The sequence below is a fragment of the Protopterus annectens genome, chromosome 9.part0 (assembly GCF_019279795.1).
Source record: "Protopterus annectens isolate FY-2018-M chromosome 9.part0, PAN1.0, whole genome shotgun sequence".
Lineage (NCBI taxonomy): Eukaryota > Metazoa > Chordata > Ceratodontiformes > Protopteridae > Protopterus > Protopterus annectens.
In genome coordinates, this window is record NC_056743.1 from 1,527,171,508 (window position 1) to 1,527,186,532 (window position 15,025).

The following is a 15,025-nucleotide window of genomic DNA, read 5'->3' on the forward strand; positions in this document are numbered from 1 at the left end:
GGGCATTATTGGGGAAGGACTGTTCAAGGCACGTGATTCCCCTTAAAGACGAAATTGCACATAAATGTTAAGGAGATGAGAGCAGTCCTTCTAATGTTGCAAGCCTTCCAGGACCGTCTCCCTCTCGGGACCATTGCAATTCAATCAAACAACATGGGGGTGGTCTGGTACATCAACCAGCAGGGGGGAATATGATCTTATCCCCTGTGCAGAGAGGCCATCAGAGCGTGGGAATGGGCAATGTCTTCCAGGCACTTTCTTCTTGCAACACACATTCCTGACAGTTCCAACGTATTAGCCAACAAACTCAGCAGATCTATCCTGAGTCCTTAAGAGTGGTCCCCGAACCCGTCAGTGGCACATTGGACATTCTACTGCTGGGGTCTCCCTTGCTGCGATCTTCTTGCCTCTCCGGACGACCACAAATGCAGCAACTACTTTGCCCTAATCCCCCCCCCAACAGGGGCGTCACCCAGGGATGCTGTGGTTCACGATTGGCCGTCGGGAATTCAATATGCCTATCCCCCAACTCTCCTCATTCCCAAAGTATTACAGAAAGCTTGTCACCTGAAGACTCCTCTCATCTTCATTGCCCCCTTCTGGCCTCATCGGGCCTAGTTTTCCCTCCTTTGGTCTCATCTGAAATATCCACCTTGGACATTACATCCCATTCCGGATCTCCTTTCCCATCTTTGGGGGCTTCCTCTTCCCAACCCTCAGTCTCTTCATTTGACTGCTTGGTTCCTCCAATTCCAATGATCCTTTCCCAGTCCAGGCTTCCTTCCCCGGTTAAGAGCATTATTTTGGCTTCTCAAAAGCTGTCTACTAATAAGTTGTATTCCAGCAAATGGAAGAGATTTTCTACTCGGACCTCCTGTCAAGGATACCTCCCCTCCATGGAATCTCACTCTGGGGTTGTAGTCTGTGACAGAGAAACCCTTTGAGCCTGCTGTGAACTCTGATCTCAAATTCCTGTCCAGGAAGACAGCCTTTTTGGTGGCGGTTACTTTGGCCAGGAGGGTCTCTGAATTGCAGACTCTGTGCATTAAGCCCCCTTCATGGTATTCCATAAGGATAGGGTGTCTCTCAGGACCAGTCCATTCCTTTGACCCTAAGGTAGCCTGAATCTTAACCAATCGATTCAACTTCCGGTGTTCTTTCCTAATTTTCCCAATAAAGGGGAATAGAAGTTGCATTGTCTGGATGTGCACAGGCAGTTACATTTTTACCTCAAGAGAACTAAACATTTTCGAAAGTCCAATCAGCTCTTTGTTGCCTTTTCTCGGGCTAAGAGAGGTCAAGCTGTTTCCAAGGTGTCTATTTCTCGTTGGATCACCAGCTCTATTTCTTATATTTACGAAAGCAGACACCTGGAGCTTTTCAGACCAGTCAAAGCTCACTCTACTAGGTTGGTAGCCACATCTTCTGCCTTCTTGCCAAAACTTTCTTTAGAATGAGGTTTGTGCTGCTGCTACTTGGTCTAATCCCCATACCTTTATTGCACATTATAAGTTGGACTTGGTGTCTGGGAGCAGGGCTTCCTTTGGTTCTTCTGTGCTCTGGCATATACTTCCATGAAGCCTCCCAGGGTTTTTAGTAGCTGGGAACTCTGACCCATCCGTGATCAATAATGACATGGATAGCATCAGATGAAGAGTTATGTACTTACCATAACTTGGAATCTGTGCTATCCAGTGTGATTATTCATCATGATGTTCTTCGTGTTTCACTGTTGCAGTCATCACATTTGGGTTATCTGCTTGCAGTAGCCCTCAGTCGGCCTGATTAACAAAGTCTTGGGTCCTGCATCGGTTCCCCCTCCTTCTGGTGACTGGAGAGTTATGGAGAGATGTATGCTTTAGTACCTTTTCATCTTTATAGGCAGTCTTCACTGCCTCCTTTCTTCTATCCAGCAAACTTGATCTGAGGGTTGTGGGTAGCAAGGGATTTTGGGAATGGGAGGAGCTTCAGCTCAGGAGCTGTCTTTCCTCAGATCCTGCACCCATCCATAATGAATGATGACACTGGTAAGTACATAACTCTTTTTTGTGTGTTATATATACAAGCTCTTAATTGTGTACTCCTAAAGTATCCCTTCAAACCAGGTAATCCTAAACCACCATGTTCTAAGTGACAAAACAACTTATCCCACTTAACTATTCCCTATTCCCCTCCCAATTAAATTCCTTCAACTCGTTATTAGTTGTTTTCCGAAACTCTTCTGATTGATAAAAGTGTGTCTGACCTGTATATAAAACTAAAGGGACTAAATCATTTTCACTGATTGTGTCTTATTATCCATATCCATAATCAAGAGCTTCCAGTTTGCATTATTTTATGTTTAGTCTCTTTCCACATATCCTTATTTGCCATAGCAGAATCATTTTTAATCCATACACATAAATATTTCATCTCATCATGCTCCCATAAATGCAGATGTTGCTGAACCGATTCATATGCGACTACACAGTTTTCTGTAATAGCCTTTATTTGGTCTTCATTAATTTTATATCCTGAAAAAAAAGAGATGAATGTGTCTCAAAATATTTCACAGAGTCGGATGCAGCACTAAGTGGCCTAGGCAGTTTCCTAGTGCCCACTGGCTGGGAGGGGCCCCACTGGCCAGGGGGTCTGCCACAACATTTACATTTTAATTAAAAACAAACAAAAAAAAAATTACATGACTTCTTTAAGGGTGTTATTCTTTAAGAAAACCATCTGCATTGTAGATTTACATATCTGCATGGGTATGTTGACACATGCACGTGTGTTGTTGCTTGCTTGCTACTTTTTCTTTTCTGCATCCATGTACAGAATTTAAATACAAACATTCCTACTGCCTGCTGAGCGAAATGATGAATGTAAGGTGCTTCTGCTGCTGCTTCCCATTATGAACGAAAGGTAGGGGAGTGTGTGTATGTGTGTGAAATGCCCTAGTTAGGAATGGCAGGTTATTTAATTTACTCAGAACCGAAAATGGCAGGTTTGTTTAATTTACCCAGGCTCAAACCCTGTACCACGGTTAAAGGAGACAAGAGCCTGAATCCTCTACGCCAACTACCTCTGTGCTTTTTCAAGGAAATGTGAGTTTCAAGGATTTGAGAGTTTCAAAGGAAGAGAAGTTTACTGCAGCTAATGCTAACTCTGTTTCCAATGTGCATCTGTTTTGTGTAGCAAATGGTTGTCACTGTGCTATACAATTTGAAAGCAGTGTTAGTAGCACAAGAGGTAGCATACTTGCTTTTGGTGCATAAGGCTGTGGGTTGTACTCTCACACCATGTAGATGGATTGCTGATGCAGTGTTATACTTTAAGGGGGGGAGGTGGAGGTGCTGCACAGCCTGAGTGTGTTTTCCTTTGGATGAGATGCCTAGCAAAGTAACATATGCAGTTTATTCTTCAAGGGCAGCAGACACTGAATTTGTAGATACAATATATTTGTTTGCTAGCAGCAACCTCTTCATTAATTACAGATCTCTTTAATGTGAGATTATTCAGATGACTTTTTGTCTGCAGAGATTGTACATGTTGACCAGTACTGCTGAATTTTAATGACAGAAGTTTGAGTGGCCTTTTATGGTTGAAATGCTCTGAAATAGACAGTTTTACCATTTTTGATTCATACATTTTGTTTCATTGCTTACTGGAAAAATGTTCAAAACTACAAATTTAAAACACACACTAACAAGTGGTGCTGTATTATGCAAGGAATATAATTTAATACCATCAGGAAGGTGAGTCAAAGAACACATGTATGTACGCATGGTCCTAAAACTGTGCAAGAAGCCTATGGTTTGAAAATGTCCCAAAGGTAAACTTAATTTGCTACTGACCAGATGCATTTTCTTTGAATGTGGATTTCAATGAATGTGAGTTTAAAGGGCAGAGAAGTTTACTGTTAGTGTTAAATCTGTTTTCATTGTGAGACTGTATTGTTTTGTTTAGCAAATGTCTTATCAGTGTTGTGCTATAAAAATTGAAGTAAAAGTTTTAAATTAAATCTAGATATCTGTAATAATTGTAGATGTAAAGAAGAAAATACTGTGCACACTGACATGTTTGAGCAGTGTTTATGTTAACTGGGGAGAAATAGCCAAATAATGGGACACTGGAATGACTGGGGGGGCACGATCCATTAGCTTGTCAAAGAGGGAACCAGCCATTGCTTCACTGTTCTCTATGGATGCTGTGGCAGCAGAATAGGTTTTCAAGTTTACCTTTGTTTCTTGTTAGCGCTTTTGTAATCAGCATTGAAAAGAAATACAACAGCCAAAACTGCATTGAATTAACTAATTTTACCCAAGAAAGGAGCACTTCCTGAATAACCTGGAAGTGCCATAACTTGTATCCTCAACCAACATCTATGGCACTAAAAATTCGTAATTTCTTACATCACAAAATATTCTGCCTTATTCCTGAATCCTGTACCTCACCAAATTCATAATATTCGGCTTGATTGTTTAGCTCATAACGCAAACTTGTATTCTGTGCTCTAATATGATCTTGTCCATCTTCTTGAACCATCACAACTTAGACCATAGGTGTGAGTCTACTTGCACTTGAAACTTTCCCAGGATGTTGTTCGTGTTTCACTGTTGGAGTCATTATATTTGGGTAATCTGCTGGCAGGTTGCCCTCAGTTGGCCTGAATTCCAAAGTCTTGGGTCCTACGTCAGTTGCTGTCTCTTCTTCCATGACGTCAGGTCATCAGGGGTATAAAACAAGCAGCCAACGCCATTTTCTTTAGTCTTTCTTGCCGCGCGGTGCCCAAAGCAGAAGCTTTTAACAAGTGCCGGTCGGCCGACTCTTGAAATATTCAAGTTTGAGTTTTAGAACTGAAGTCTTCACTAAAGCTAAGTACCCCGCTGGGGAAATTTTTTTCTTGCTCCATACTGATGTCAGAAAAAGTTAATAATTGTATTACTTGTGGCAAGCAAATACCCGATAAGGATTTCTCTTTATATACTGTATTCCTTGCCTAGGCCCTCATCACAACGTGCCTGGCTGCCGGTTTTGTGCGAGATTTAACCAACGCACTGTTAAGCGTCTGTATAGTTTTGCCTCAAAGTATTTTGGAAACAGATTTAACTACCCAGAAATGTCGTTGGATAGCAATCCGACTACCAGAGTACATAAAAAAACGCAAAGAAAAGGATGGAGAGAGACAGTCGAGGTTCAAAACCGACGATGAAGCTTCTCCTAAGCCAGTCGCCGGTTCGCTGGTACTCAGTGAGGCGCTTTAGCAGCCCCTGATACCCGCTGCTTTCGAGTCGCAGGCCCCTACCGACACCCATGTGGAGTCCGGCATGCCGCGAGATACTCAAAGTATTGGACCCACGGATGTATCTCCCTCAGATGGGTCCGGAGCAGCTGAGCAGGCACCGGCTTCTGAGGGTGTATTCAGGCCTCAACATTTTTATATCAAACCGATGACAGCTGCAAAACAAAGACAAAAGCAACTCCTAAAACTAAAAAACCGACACACGAGCCATGTGCACAGGCCTCTATGCCTAAAAAAACAGATGATCAAAATGACTGAAGACCTTATTACCTTGATCAGGAGTTCCCATCCCCCTCCAGATAAGGGGCCTAGGCAAGACAGTGATTATGAATCTTCAGATCAGGTTTCTATTTCTTCTGATTCCTCTTCTGATCAGGAATTATCTATTCCTCCCTATGATGATTCTGATGCAGAGGAGTCTATACCATTTCGAGAAACCTTGCATACTACTTTGAGGGAGCATTTTCACTGGGAGAGTCAAGATTTCTCAGAATCAAAAAAGAGGCTCAGGGATTTCCTTCTCCCTCAGCACAGGCCTTTAGCCATACCCCGTTTTAGACATTGTGATGATGTGTTTTCGAAGTCAAGCTTGACCCCTGACTCCTTACCTCCGGCTGCCAGCAAGCCTGACAGATATTACAGGGTCCCTGACTCGCACACATTTTTATTTAGAAACCCTGCTGCTGATCCTGAAACTATTTCACAGGGACCAAAGGGAGTTAAGGCCTCAACAGCAAAAAATCCTACCCCCTCTGACAGAGATTCAAGGGCACTGGATAGATGGGGAAAAAAGGTTTATACATCTGCAACCTTGGCAATTAGGGCCTTAAACTGCCAGTTTCATATGCTCAAGTATCAACAACATGTTATGGGATTGCTGAAACAGAAAATGATGTTGATTTCTGAATGTGCAGAAAGTAAAGAATTGCAGGAATTATTGTATGCAGCTGAACATGTTGGAAAGCATACTTTGCAATGTGGTTTTGATTCATTAGAGGCCTTCTGCAGGGCCGCATTTACTGGATCTGTGATTAGGAGGCATGCCTGTCTAAAGGAACAAAATTTGCCTGATCATGTTAAAGCTAAATTATTAGATGCACCTTTACAGGATGATACTCTGTTTGGTAGTAAGGCAGAAGAGGTTTTAAAGAAAATGGAAGACAAAGTTAAGGCTATGCAAACTGTAAAAAACTTCTTACAAGTGCAGCCACCAAGATTCAGTAGACACTGGCCTACAAAAAATGGTCCTTTCCTGTATCAGACAGAGCTCAAAGGGGCAAATCCATATGCCGTAAGGGTTCCAGATACCAGGCACAAGATTCATACAGGTCAAAGCAATGGGGCGCTTCTACCTCCAAATCTGGAGGAGATAAAGCGCAAACCTACAGAAAACAGTCCCAATTACTTCCCTCTGCCTTCACCAAGCACTTATCTTTTGGCAGCACCCTTAGTGGGAAAATTAGCACTTTTTGCTCAGAATTGGCAGTTAATAACCCAGGACAAGTGGGTGCTAAACATAGTATCACATGGATACAGATTCCATTTCTATAGTCTGCCAATGGCAAATGGTTGGCCAGATCTGCCAAAAAATCAATGGGCAGAGGCACAGAAACAGGTTACGTCCCTCATGGATATGGGGGCCATTCAGCCAGTACCAGAACAGGAAAAAGGACAAGGTTTTTACTCGACTGTTCTTGGTACACAGAAAGGACAAGGCCTGACGGCCAATACTGGATTTATCGATTTTGAATACATACCTGGACATTCCAAAATTCAAAATGCTGACTTTGCAGCAGCTTCTGCGCATGCTGGGCAAGAATGCTTGGCTGGTGACATTAGACCTAAAAGAGGCATACCTGCATGTCCCAATAAGACAATTGTGCAGAAGATACCTCAGATTCAAGGCTGGCTTAATGCATTACCAATTCTCTGCACTGCCCTTTGGCTTATCTACTGCGCCCAGGGTCTTTACAAAGTGCCTGGCACCGGTAATTGCATTTTGCAGACAAAGAAGTATTCAAATATATCCTTACTTGGACGACTGTCTCATTCAAGCAGAGAACAAGGACATTCTTCTTCAACACCTGGCGTTTGTGAAAATGCTTCTAACAGGCCTAGGGTACACAATAAATGAAAATAAATCACAACTGGTACCCTCTCAAAAGATAACATTCCTGGGTGCAAGCTTGAATACAACTGCCCAGATGGCTTACTCATGCCGGACAAGCAAAGGCAACTGACTACTTACTTCAAACTGATGGCAACAAAAACCCAGTTATCTGCAAGACAAATTCTGCAGGCTTTGGGGTTCATGGCATCCTGCATCCTACTGATTCCATATGCAAGACTGCATATGAGGAAACTTCAGTGGTACCTAAAAAGTTTATGGAGTCAACATTGTCACAGTCTGGAAACAATGATTCCTCTCATTCCCTGCCTACAACAGGAGTTTCTATGGTGGGCAAAGGCATGTCACCAAAACATGGGATGGGCCTTCACTCTACCCCCTGCCAGCCAAACTTTAGCAGACGCATCAAATTATGCCTGGGGGGCCCACATGGCAAGAAGATGCATTCAGGGCATATGGAACCCAAAACAAATGCATGTACATATCAACCAGTAAGAGATGCTAGCTGTTCAAAATGCTCTGACAGCCTTCAAGGACTTACTTCATCCAGGACAACTACTGATAAAGACGGACAACACCGCAGTCATCTGGTATATAAACAAGCAGGGGGGCACGCACTTATACCCCCTTTGCAGATTAGCCATGGCACTGTGGGACACAGCTTTGACTTACCAAATACATCTTCAAGCTCAATTCCTGCCAGGAAAGCAAAATACTCTGGCAGACGATTTAAGCAGAAACCTTGTGGATCCTCACGAGTGGAAACTAGATCCACAAGTCTTCAGCATGATAACAAAGAAATGGGGGAGCCCGGACACAGATCTATTTGCCTCCCCTCAAAATTATCAATTGAAAATATTCTGCACAAGGACTTATCACAGACAAGCATGGAAAGTGGACGCCCTATCCTTCAGTTGGAAAAACCTATCAGTTTATGCCTTTCGTCCACTACCTCTTCTTCCCAAGGTCCTCCTAAAAGTCAGACAAGAGAAACCAAAGATGATGCTAATTGCCCCAGACTGGCCCCGCCAATATTGGTACCCAGTCCTAAGGAACTTGTCTCAATACCCAGCTTGGACCTTACCTCAAAGACCTCAACTACTCTCCCAGCAAAACAATCAGATCCTGCACAATCAACTCCAAACACTGAACCTGGCAGCATGGCTGATCATGTAGTTATACAAACAACACCTCTCAGTAAAGCTGTCATGGATGTCATTTTGGAAGCCAGAAGGCCTAGTACTAGAAAATCTTATGCTGATAAATGGAAGAGATTCTGTGCTTGGAATCCAGCACAAGGAACTGATACAGCAGAACCAAATATTCCTCAGATATTACAATACTTGACTGAGATGCTTGACAAAGGCCTATCTTTCTCATTAATTAAATTCCATGCCTCTGCCATTTCGGCTCATTACAATACAGCGCCACCAATCTTTTCTCATCCTTTACTAAAGCAGTATCTTAGAGGAGCCAAAAATTTAAGGCTCTTAGAAGATCACCAATACCTGCATGGGACCTCAATTGTATGTTGGAAAAGCTCACCCTGCCTTCATTTGAACCAGCTGCTACTGCTGATATAAAGTTCTTATCATGGAAAACAGCTCTGCTACTAGCAATTATTTCAGCAGGAAGAGTCTCAGAGCTACAGGCCCTCATGGCTGTGGAGCCTTTTATCATATTTTACCCAGATGGGGTGTCTCTGAGGACAAATCCAACATATATGCCTAAGGTGGTTTCCAGTGTGGCTCTTAACCAAACTATTCATCTGCCAACCTTTTATCCAAATCTGCAGAACAAGGGGGGAGAGAATTCTGCATTCCTTGGACGTACACAGGCAGCTAAGATTCTACTTGAGCAGGACTAAAGTTCTAAGAAAAACTGAGCAATTACTAGTGACATATGCTGCAGGATCAGAAGGAAAGGCTATTTCAAAGCAGACTATTTCAAAGTGGATAAGCCACTGCATTCGTTTCTGCTACTTACACCATGGTAAACCTGTGCCCAAGGGCATTAGGTTTCATTCCACCAGAGCTGCAGCTACTTCAGCAGCCTTTCTCAGAGGAGTACCAACCAAAGACATTCTAGAGGATGCTACTTGGAGTTCTGTTCACACCTTTACAAAGCATTGTCATTTGCCTCTTTACTCTAAGTCCAGGGCAGGCTTTGCCACTGCAGTTCTGCAGGGCCTTATAGACACACCTAATGCTGTTTAGCTCCAGCCTCCCAACCATAGCTTTGGGATTCTACCCAAATGTAATGACTCCAACAGTGAAACACGAAGAACATAGTACAGTTGTGTACACTTACCGTAAATGTAGATGTTTGAGTGCATTCACTGTTGCAGTCCAGGTTACCCGCCCACCACCCCCCTTTCATTCTGGAGTTTATCTTTCTATCTCTATCTTCTACAACCTATGTGGTGTATTTGCTTGTAGATGAAGGTAAAGTTTATATTGATGCATGTATATATATTTTTGCTACGTTTTTGGGGGCACCTGACATCTGGGGCAAGAAAAACTAAAGAAAATGGTGTCGGCTGCTTGCTTTATACCCCTGATGACCTGACGTCATGGAAAAAGAGACAGCAACCGACGCAGGACCCAAGACTTTGGAATTCAGGCCGACTGAGGGCAGCCTGCCAGCAGATTACCCAAATGTAATGACTGCAACAGTGAATACACTCGAACATCTACATTTATGGTAAGAGTACACAACTGTACTTTTAGCTCCTCACCCTTATCCTTAAGACACTGTGCTCTTTACTCTTTCTCCATGCATTTGTTGCAACTCATTGAGTTTGTGTAGAGAAACGCACCTGGATTTTCTTTAGCTTGCTCATCTGGAAAAACTTTTCTTAATTTTGTGTTATTTCCATTTTGGATAAGTTGGTTGTCAGCCACTATCCTTCTTGTCGTCTATGGTTGATGTGACTGTGACCCACATTTCAGTGATTGTACATTAGACTCCATCACTAATGTATGTATAACATACATGAATACCTGATATTTTGTCGAACAGCAGGGAGTCAAAAGGTAAAGTGTGCCTGTTTAAAAATAGGGAAGGTTAGTATGTGTGAATGGGATTGTGACTGAATGTTGAGTGTGTCTTTATTTTAATATGGTGTGTGTAATTTTTGTCAAATGTCATTTTGAGTGAGTGGAGTTGTTTGAGTGGAGGTAGTGTGGGGAACAAAGAAGTTGGATTGAGGAAAGTAAGTGTTTTTGGGGGTCTAATGCAATACATTTTGGATATACCAAAACGTTCTGCATTATTGGGTTGGAGTGTATGTGCAAGTGTTTGTGGTTTAAGGTTAAAGTAGGGGCTAGATTTAGTGTAGTGTGCAACTGATGTTTTCTGATGTGTTGGGAGTGTGTGTGTGTAAGTGCTTCCAGTTTAGAGTTGGAATAAAGGCTAAGGAAGGAGGTGTATTTAGTGTTGTGTGTGTGTGGGGATGGATATAGTGTTTGTGTGTCTTGTGTAGTGGCAGATGTAAGGTGCAAGGAATGGGGTTAAGTGCAGGGTTGGGGTTAGGGTTAGCATGTACTAGTAAGATGGAGCTTGGGAGCAATGTCCCCTTCTAATCCTTACTAATGTTCCCCAACCCCAACCCTAACCCTGCCCTACCTAGTCCCAGCTTCAACCTAACCCTTCTCTTACAAAAACCCTTTCTGTAACACTACAGCTGTTCTTTCTGTTTGTTTCTAAGGTAAGGCGTAGGGTTAGGGTTAGCAGGTGTTAATAAGGTGGTACAGGGAGACATATTCCCTTGCCCGCCTTAGTAATGATTTCTTTCTAATGTAAGGTGTATGGTTAGGCTTAGCAGGTGTTAATAAGGTGGTACAGGGAGACATAGTCCCTTGCCCGCCTTAGTAATGCCCATGACCCTAACCCTGCCCTTAACCTTAACCCTAACCCTACAACTTAACCTTAAAAAATCCCTTTCCTTAACACTATGATTATGTAGACAAGTAAGGTATTAGTATTACAGAAGGGTTTTACGTTGAAGATATCAAAAGAAAATTACATTCCTTTTTTGTATTTTTATGTATTAGTGGTTTTGTATGTTATGTTGATTTTTTGATATTTTGCATTTAAACTTCTTGATCATTCCTGTGGTAATTTTATGTATTTATTTATGTATATGCACGAGTGTGTGTATATGTATGGATGTCAGACTGACTTCACAATGTCATTGTTTGTCCATAGGCAGTTCCTGGTTCTTTTTGAAGTTCTCATTGTAGAGTGCAGCAAGCTGATGTATGACGTAATGAATGAAATGTCTAAGAGGATTAAAGTTAGCATCCTTTCCTTTTAATACTGAAGATTGTTTAGATTTATCAGTGAAGTCATACAGGAGCACTCAATATCTTTTGTACTGCGACACATGACAAGTGTTCAAATCTGAATGAATGCAGTCTCATTTTAAATTTCATTTCAGTTTCTAAGATCTATCCTTTCCCGAAACATTTATGCTGACATTTGTGGTGCTAAATGTTGTTTTTTCTAAATTCAGGAGCATTGTTTTTAAGAAAAATAATGTTTAGTGTAGTAGAGCAAGGAATTTAGTTGTTAAAGATCATATAAATATGTAAACTTTTGTGCCCATTTATCCACAGAGAGGTGACAAAGTCAGTGGAAACCCATGTCCCATCTGCAGAGACCAGAAATTGCAAATTGATTACAGGGTAAGTATTACTTTTTGATTTGCCATGGTCGTAGTTTAATGAAGATGAAACAAAGTAACAGTGTAGTTCCAGACCTAGAGAACGAGTCTTAATGTCAGTTACTTGCAGTGGGTATTATGGATAAAACAAGCCTTGCCAGATCAGTATTGTGGAGCATAGTATTTGCCTATGCTGCCAGCGAGTCATATATTTCACTAGTAACTCCCATACAAGAAGTTCAGGCAGAGAGAAATGCATAATAGTATCCTTTGGGAAGTCATCCATCCCTGGTAACTATCATATTGACAACACACCCTTTAGTGTTGACCCAGTAGTAAGGGACTTAGGAACACACACAGATAGTAATCTAGCTTTTGACCATCTGTGTCTACAGTGATGAGGAAATCATTCTATGTTGCGCAACTTATAAACAAAGGTGTAGCATCTAAATCCAAGGAAGTCATTGTTCTGCTGTATTTGGCATTCATTAGACCTTTCATTGAGTACAATGCCTCTTTGGTATGTACCTAACCAGGCATATCCAGCAACTGGAACATCCACAGAGGTTCCTCACTAAAGTAACACAGGATGTAAGTAAATTGTCCTATGCAGAACACCTCAAGGCCCTATCCCTGTGTTCTGTCTCCTACAGGCTTTTGAGGGGAGATCTATGCCTGGCATACAGGGCATTGTCAGACCCCACTCTGATGGACCTCCTGCATATCCACAAAACAAACAGCACCAGAATTTACCCATTCTAAAGACTTAAACCTTACCTGTGATATAAATAGGACCTGCTGGAGAGATAGTATGTATCCCAGAGACTACCCCATTTATGGAACAGGCTCTCCTTTCATGTGAATCAGCATTCCTCCTTAATCCAATTCAAGTGCATCTTGGACAATTGGATGGGAAACTGGAAATTCTTCGCTGGTTTGGCACCTATGTCTCTAATGGACACAAGTAACCTGTAAATAATCTTCCAGGCCTATGCTTACACTTAAGGGTATCAGAACTTGTCAGAGATTTGGGATGCATGGCTAGGCTTAAAAAGGCCATTGCGGTCGTTAGCCTAGTAAACACCTATGAACCTATGAGAGGAGAATGAGTTGCCAGAGGCCTTCATGCATTTTCTAAAACGAATATAAGTTGATGTTCTTCGTGTTTCACTGTTGCAGTCCTAACACATATGGGTTTATCCGGCTCCCAGTAGCCCTCAGTCGGCCCGAATACCAGAGTTCTCGGTATATGACGTCGGCTGCCGCCGGTTGTAAAACTGATATCAGAACGTCGGGTATAAAGGGAGGCAGCCAACGCCATTTCCTCAGTCTTTCTTGCCGCGGAGCCCGAAGCAGATGCAGTTCACACTAGTGCCGGTCGGCCATTTACCTTCTTTTTGCTTTCCGACTACCAAGTTGAAGACGCCTTCAGATAAGTACCCTGTTGGGGATCCTCTTTTCTTGCTTTAACGAATGTCCGATAAAGTTAATAACTGTCTTGCCTGTGGAAAACAGATTCCGCACCGTGATTTTCATTCCTATTGTATAACTTGTTTGGGCCTTGAGCACGACGTCCCTAACTGCGATCTCTGTGCTTCCTTTAATCTGCATACCATACGCTGTAGAGCTAAGATTTTCTATAAGCATTTCGGAGTCTCGCCTAAGTTTGTCAGTATGGCGTCTTCTGGTCTCCCGACTTCGGATATACCTAGGAAACACAAAGGCAAGGACCGCAACAGGCCTAGGGTTAAATCTGCTGACGACGCACCGGTGAAATTGGTCGTCAGCACAGCGGTAGTCAGTGAGGCGCTTTCGCAGCCCCTGCAGTCCGCATATTTTCAGCCGAAAGCCTCTGCCGAGACTTTTACGGAGTCCTCCATGCCACAGGCTGCTATTTCGTCTTCAGACCCTCCACTTGTCACCTCCTCAGATGGGTCCGGAGCCAGTATGCAGGCACCGGCTTCTTACACCTCTTCTTTTCGACATGAGTCCAGAACCAGACCGACTACCTTAGTTCAGACGTCTGCAGTTGCTAGGCCTCCCAAGTCCCTCCGGATTGCTAACAAACCTTCCAGCTGCAAACCTACTCACAAGCAGATGTCGGCCTCCCCTTCTGTGCGTCAGTTCCAGTTGGCGAAGATGGTTGTGATCTTCTTTCCCTGATTAGGGGCTCTCACCCCCCCCCCCTTCCAAGAGGGCTAGGGAATTGTCTCCTGATGTTTTGTCTGTCTCAGATTCTGAGGTTTCCAGTATTTCTGCTGGTGAAGAAGGAAATTCTCAACTTTTTTCTGGCTTTGAGTATTCTGATGCTGAGGACGCTATCTCTTCTGCCTCCCCTCCAGAAGATTTTTCCTTTGGGGATACTTTGAATACTCTTAGGAAACACTTTAAATGGGAATGTCAGGATTTTCATCAGTCTAAGAAAAAAATCAGGGAATTTTTGGATTTGCCACAGTATAAGCCTCTGGCTATAACTCCAGTTTTGGAAGTTGTGGATGATGTTTTCATGGAAAATTATTTAACTCCTAATTCTGTTCCTCCTGCCCCCAGAAAATTTGATGGGTATTCTAGGGTTCCTGATTCACATCAGTTCCTTTTTAAAAACCCTACTGCTGATCCTGAAATTATTTCTCAAGGCTCCAAGGGTGTTAAGACTACTATTGCTAAAAACCCTGTGCCTTCTGGTAAGGAGCCTAGGGCCTTGGACAGGTGGGGGTAAAAAGTCTATACCTCTGCAACTCTTGCCATTACATCTGTGAATTGCCTTTTTGACATGCTTAAGCATCAGCAGCATACTTTGCAGGCTATTAAGGCTAAACTTGGGGATATTCCTTCCATGTCTGAGAACAAAGATTTACAAGACTTACTGAATTCTGCCACTTTAGTTAATAAGCATTCACTTCATTGTGGTTTTGACACTTTGGAGGCTTCCTGCAGAGCAGCAGCCACT

The 15,025-nt window shown here is 42.7% G+C and overlaps 1 protein-coding gene across 1 annotated transcript in view; it reads left to right on the plus strand.

The window, feature by feature from the left end:
- The window catches only part of MRPS18B (mitochondrial ribosomal protein S18B), a 1,103,590-nt gene that overhangs the window by 567,129 nt on the left and 521,436 nt on the right, over positions 1-15,025 (plus strand). The window contains exon 4 of the mRNA XM_044084480.1: positions 12,029-12,097. Coding sequence (XP_043940415.1) covers positions 12,029-12,097 — 69 coding nt within the window. The remainder of the gene's footprint in view (positions 1-12,028; positions 12,098-15,025) is intronic.